General features: G+C 48.5%; 1 protein-coding gene across 1 annotated transcript; it reads right to left on the bottom strand.

Moving 5' to 3' along the window:
- Positions 1 to 2,928: 2,928 nt before the first annotated feature.
- On the bottom strand, positions 2,929 to 5,661 carry LOC113195363 (toll-like receptor 12). Its single transcript, XM_026406863.2, has one exon. The coding sequence runs from the start codon at positions 5,659 to 5,661 to the stop codon at positions 2,929 to 2,931; it is 2,733 nt and encodes a 910-aa protein (XP_026262648.2).
- Between the last annotated feature and the right edge of the window lie 460 nt (positions 5,662 to 6,121).

Below are 6,121 nucleotides of genomic sequence, written 5' to 3'. Positions count from 1 at the left end.
TGTCAGAGCAATGTTAATCATTATTACAGAATAATCTTAATATAATATGTAGTTGCTTTGTACCATTGTGAATAGTTCAAGGTAAGAGCAATCTAATATGGAGCTGAGAATATGGGTTTTATAGTCAGACATGGATCCAAATCCCAGCCCCAACTACTTCCTAGCGATGTAGTCTTGAACAAATTCTGCATCACTTTTGTCTTCAGTTTTCCCATATATAAAATGCAGGTAATATAACAGAACCTACATCATGGATTGTTGAACAGATTAAATGAGATGACGTGGGTAAAGAAGGGTCTCTATGGTCCGGCTGCTTTTGTCCAAAACTTATTATTTTCAAATGTAAGGTGTACATCTTGCTATTTTTTTTCTTATTTGTGAAACTTTAGGCAAATTATTTAATCTCTTTATGTCTCAATTTCCTCATCTGGAAAATGGGAATGATAACAATGGTATCTTCTTGATAGGGTTGTCAAGAGTATTAAATTGGAGAAAGGATGTAAAAAGTTTGGTACACAAAAAGTTTAATAACCATTAACCATTATTATTTTGTTAATAGCTATAAGGTTTGGGGTAAATTAACAGTACCTAACATATGACAGAGGCTTACATGTTAGCTAGGGTTAAAACTAGGGGAAATCCATATCTTAGTTTTAATAACCCAGTTCAAATTCCTTGTCCTCTGTAAACCATGTGCCGACTTATTTATAATGATGTCTCTTGTGAATTTACTCAGTAAATGTAATTGTAACCTATTAACAGTCCTCATTGTTGAAGTCTCACAACAACCCTATGTGTTTGATAGAGTTGCCCCCAATTTGGGAGTGGGATCTTAGAGAAATGAAGTAACCTGCTCAAGAATGCATGAGCACTTAGTACCAGGGTTGGAATTTGACCGCTTGTGTGTGCCTACAAAGACCTCCTCTCTGACATTTCATGAGGAAGAGACCTCAGACAAAATAAAGGGAAGCCTCATGGGGTAGACAGAGTATGGGGTGCTGGGTGGGCCTGAGACATTTGAGAGAGTGTCAGAATCTGAAGCTGAAAGGTGGTTTTTCAGGGTCAAGTAAAGTCATCTTCGGCACCTACCTTGAAGAGAAAGAATGGAAGTTGAGTATGCAGAGAGTGAAATACACCATTAGGACACAAGAGGGCGCCCCTTGCCCTAAATCCAGGAATTGTTCTATAGCTTCCCTTAGCCTTTAGGTAATAAAAGCCAGGCATTTTACAAAAAAAGTAAAGTTCCCAGGTTCCACAGCTTAGTCCCTAAGAAAGTCCCTAAGAGTCCAAGTGCCCTGCCCAGTGTCATACAGAAATAAGCGACAGAACTTGAATAAGACTTGGGTTCTCTCTAGTTCAGCATCCATCAGAGTTTGGTTTATAAGCATTCTGTACGCTGTTGCCTATCAGAACCCTTTCTCAGCTGGGCCAGCAGTAGGCTCCAAGAGTGCAGAGATGACTCAAACAAACCTGGTCCCTGCCTCCAGGATCTGATCTCCAAACTTTCCCAATCAAGCTCTCCTATGAGTTTAGGAACATTAGAGAACACATATTTCCAAGGTATGTATATTTATTTATAAAAGATACACATGTAATAATATCTTCTATAGAATATTTGTAATGCATTATTAGGTCCTGGTCTCAGTGTTTCAGACATATTAACTCATTTAATTCTCACAAAACCCTTTGCTAGAGGGTGAAATGCTATTCTATAATACAGAATTTGAAACTGTGGTACAGAGAGGTTAAGTAACACACCAAAGCCTCCTGGTTGAAAAGCAGGGCATCTAGCTTCAGAATAAAGTGAGGGGAAAAAAATAAAGATAAATAGAAGTTATAACATTTTCTTTCCAAAGCCCAATAGGTCATCTTGTACACCCCACTTTGGAGACACTGCTCTAGGGGATCCCAGGTCTACAGTCTGTCCTTTGAGACAGAGAGGTCCAGGAAGTTATGAGAGCCCAGAAGCAACAGCTTACCCAGGTGGGAGGTCTCTGAAGGCTTCCAGAGAAAATAATACCTGAGATGAAACTTGAAAGAATGCTTAGGAAAAAGGGCTGGGGTTGTGGCTCAGTGGTAGAGCACTTGCCTAGCAGTCATGAGGCACTGGGTTTGATCCTCAGCACCACATTAAAAAAATAAAATACAGGTATTAAAAAATGTGTAATCAAAAAACAAAATGCTTTGGAGGTCCCCAGGGAAAAGGTGTTCTTCAGTAAAGGAGCAGTAGGTGCAAAGGCCCTGAGGCAAGAGCATATATTATTCTGGGAGTCACAGGTGGGTTATCTTAGTTAAAGCACAGTGGTACTCGGATACTCAAAAAGACAATATATTTGAACACGACTTCATATTTTCAAGGAGGGAACAGGCAAGCAGTCTGTTGTCTCCTGGCCAGTGTCCCAGCTTTTAGTCCCCAGCTACCAATCCCTCTATAATCCCAGATGGCAAAAGAGGCCTTGTGCCCCCTTGAAGATCTGATTGAACTTAGCCTAGTCCCAGATTCTACAGTTTTGGAATGTCCAGAGCCTTCAATCCTTCCCTGCATGCTTCATAAAATCCCAGCCTTATAAAATTCTTTGTGCTATAATCTCTGTGACTCAAGTTCCTTTGCCTTCTGCCTCATGTGGGTTTTCATTAAAAAAAAAAAAATCAAGTCAAGTATTTCATGGATTTAGTAAATTTACTGGAGGATTTGGAGATGTTGAAATCATATCACAAACAGCAAGGCCACCTGCCATGATCCAGATATTCTCCTTCGGCCTCCAGAAACTCCCGAAGTCTGGGTTGCCAACATTTGGTCCTCCGGGTGCCTGCAGAGTCCCATCTCACTGGAAGTTGGGTTCAGATTCACGGCCCCATATATCACTATCTCCCTGCAAGGCGGCTTGCCTTCCCTACCTCTGCCCTAACCTAAAACAGGCCCCCATTCTACCTGCACCGGGGCTGCCCCAGCCTGCCCCTCAACCAAGCCCAGAAGCTGTCCTTTCCTTCATCTTCTTTGGGCCATACGCAATAGTCTCCTCGGCGGAGCAGCCGGGCCAGTCTATGGTAGCGGGGCAGCTGGTGGCGGGAGACGGGCTCCAGGAAGATCAACAGCAGCACTGGGGGGTGAGGGGCAGCCAACAGGAGTGAAGTGGCCAGGCGCAGCTCCAGACGGCAGCGAGGTGTATGTAGGGCCCGGTGACTCAGCACACAGAGTGTGATTCGGCTGCTGGCCATGCTGTCTGCCACATTGTCCACCACATCCTTGCCTGGCTCAAAATCTCGCTCAGGGAGGCAAAGACGCAGGCCCTGGCCCGCCGGAGGGCAGCCCTCCAGGGCAGGCAGCAGCTCCTGCACCACCCAGCCCTGATCTTGCCTACAGTGAGACACGAACACATCATAGAGGAAATTCTTGCCCTCATTCTTCTGACCCCTCAGGCCCTGGAACCAAGCCCTGAACAAGGCCTGGACATAGAGGACCCAGGAGTTCCTGGCTTCCTGTAGAAGGGGCAAGGAGATCAGAAGCAGCAGCAAGGCGAAGCTGCCCCAAAAGAGTTCCAACTCCAAGGTCTCCTGGCAGTGGTTCAAGAGAAAGGGGAAAAGAGGATTCTTGGAGGGGCCCCCTGATTCTGCCGGGCACAGCTGTGGTGGTTGTACCCACATGTATGTTCTGGGGGACCGTTCAAACCAGGGCTCCAGCCATGCATTGGCACACCGGCAGGCCAAGGACGAAGTCAGAATGTACACATATTGGGGCATCTGAGGACTCCGCTCCTGTAGACTACCATCCAGCACAAGGCCTTTCTCCCAGTCCAGCACTAAGACCTGGAGACTGCCTAAGCCCTGGAAAGCGGCAGCAGATAGTGTCTCCAACCCTGTTCTGGCCAGCTGCAGCACGCGGAGCCGTGGCAGCTCACCCACCAGCTCCTGGAGCTGCACTGGGCGGGGCCGAGCTCTGTACTTCAAGGCATCCAGCTTCAGCTCCAGGAGGTTGGGCAGCCCTGTAATGCAGCAGGGCCTGGGGCTGTGCCCATCTCCGCGTACCTTCAGGGACTGGAGCCCGGGAAGCTGCCAGAGGAAGAAGCTGGAGGTGTCCTGAGAGCAGAGGGCCTCCAGGCTACTGCCAAGAAGGGTGAGTTGACGAAGGGCCGGGAAGATTTCCGAGATGTTCTGGGTCTTCAGGTGCAGTCCCCAGCCATCTAAAGTCAGAGTCTCTAAGATTGGAAAGACATTAGGAAACAGCTTCCGGTGCTTCATGCCTGGGACTGCCTGAAGCTCCAAGCTGGTCAGCCTTTCAGGCAGGGATAATGCTACCCCAGCAGGGGCAGAGGGGAGCTGCAGTCTCAAGTGGTGCAAACTCTCTGGGCCCCAGAAGCCCCAGGTTGGCCTAAACAATATGTGGGTGTTGAGAAGGTTTAGAGTGGTCAGTGAAGGCAGAGGAGCCAGCCAGCCCCCACCCAGGTTTACCAATGGATTTGTACTCAAGTCCAAGATCTCCAGCTTCCATAGGTCCTGGAATACCTCGCCCTCCAAGCTCACCAGCTGGTTTCTCTGAAGTAGCAGCTCCCGCAGGTGGGACAAACAAGAGAAGGTGGCTGGGGACAAGGCGAGCAGCCTATTGTCAGACAGATTCAGGGTCCACAGTCCTGACACAAATCCTGTCTCATTCATGCACAGCCTGACCCTCTGCAGTTGGTTTCCAGCCAGGTTCAATCTCTGAAGCCTGGGCATGGCAGTCAGGAAATTTGGTGGCAGATCATTTAGGCCACCGTTCTGAAGAACTAAACTCTGCAAGCTGTGGCAGGAAGCCAGGGCTTCCAGAGTTATGTGCCCTATCTGTTTGTTTCCCACCTGCAGTTCCTGCAGCTCAAAGTGAGCCACCGTCTCAGCAGGCAGCTCAGCCGTGACAGTGAAGAACACCGACAGACTCTTGAGCTTCTGCAGTCCCAGACTCAACACTGCAGCTGCATCCATCTTTGTGTGGTCCAGATGCAAAGTCCCCAGCCTGAGGCCCTGGAGGGCCCCAGGACTGGCCATCTTCAGCTGCCAGTTGAATGATAGATCCAATACATCCAGGGTCCGGGCATCCCCAGAGAAGGGAGTATGAGCCAGATCTGGGAAGATGTCATCCAGTTCCCCCACATCCTGAAGGCAACTGAACCTAACGGCCAGCTGACGTAGACTGGTAGGCAATTGGATACTTGAGTTCCTGTCCAGACAGGGGCCCAAGAAATTGAGTTTTTGGAGGGATCTCAGGTCATCAAGGGCATTGGGGTGTAGGAAGAGGTAGTTCTTAGACTGAGGAGCCATAAAAGAGAGCTCCTGCAGCTGACCCAGGCCTCGGAGAGCTCCTGGCAGGAGTCGGGTAAGACGCAAATTCAACCCCAGAACCTTGAGTCCAGGGTAGTTGGAGAAGGCATCCTGGGGCAGAACAGAAATGGAACCAGCAAGACAGAGCCCCTCCACACTCTGAGGCACAGCTTCCAAGGCCTGTGTCAGGTTGGTCACCTTGGTGCATATAGCAAGGAAGGGCAGTCTGGAATTCAAGGGGCAGTTCAGGAAGAAGCGGGAGACCAGGGGCAGCCAGGAGCCTTCCGTCACTAGGCAATTGGAAGCAGTCCAGCCAGCAATCAAAGGAAGTGACAGGAGCAGACTGTGTAGCAGCAAGTGCCCAGCCATCCCAGCACCAGCCTGATCCACAGAGAAACAGAATCATAGAATCAAAGCCTCTCTCAGCAACCCTCCTTTTTGCAAATAAATCCCAAACCCACCCTCTCCTTCTCTACATGCACATGCACAATACTTACAGTAGTGGCAAGTTGCATATCCTCAAGTGCCTGGGAGGCCTGGGAGCAGGGATAGAGGACCACAGTGCTTCCAGACTATACAACTGTTGGGGAACTGAATGGGAGGGTGAGAACAGAATAGGAAATGCTTATAGCTGAAACTCCAAGGGCAGGGAAAGGAAGTACACTAGTGCAGAAGTGGGCCCAGGTCTCACTTCTCTGTTGTGAGAAAGCAAGCAGTGCTTTTAAGCATAAGATCTAGAGCCAGAGAGCCAGGATTTCACTCTGCCATTAACCCGAGCAGGGCATTTCATCTCTCTGAGCTTTGGTTTCCTCATCTATAAAATAAACCT

This window comes from Urocitellus parryii, chromosome 11 (genome assembly GCF_045843805.1).
Source record: "Urocitellus parryii isolate mUroPar1 chromosome 11, mUroPar1.hap1, whole genome shotgun sequence".
Lineage (NCBI taxonomy): Eukaryota > Metazoa > Chordata > Mammalia > Rodentia > Sciuridae > Urocitellus > Urocitellus parryii.
This window is presented reverse-complemented; position numbering and strand designations above follow the sequence as displayed.

Excerpts from the sequence above, each read along its gene's own strand:
- LOC113195363 (XM_026406863.2), bottom strand. The coding sequence starts at position 5,661 with ATGGCTGGGCACTTGCTGCTACACAGTCTGCTCCTGTCACTTCCTTTG.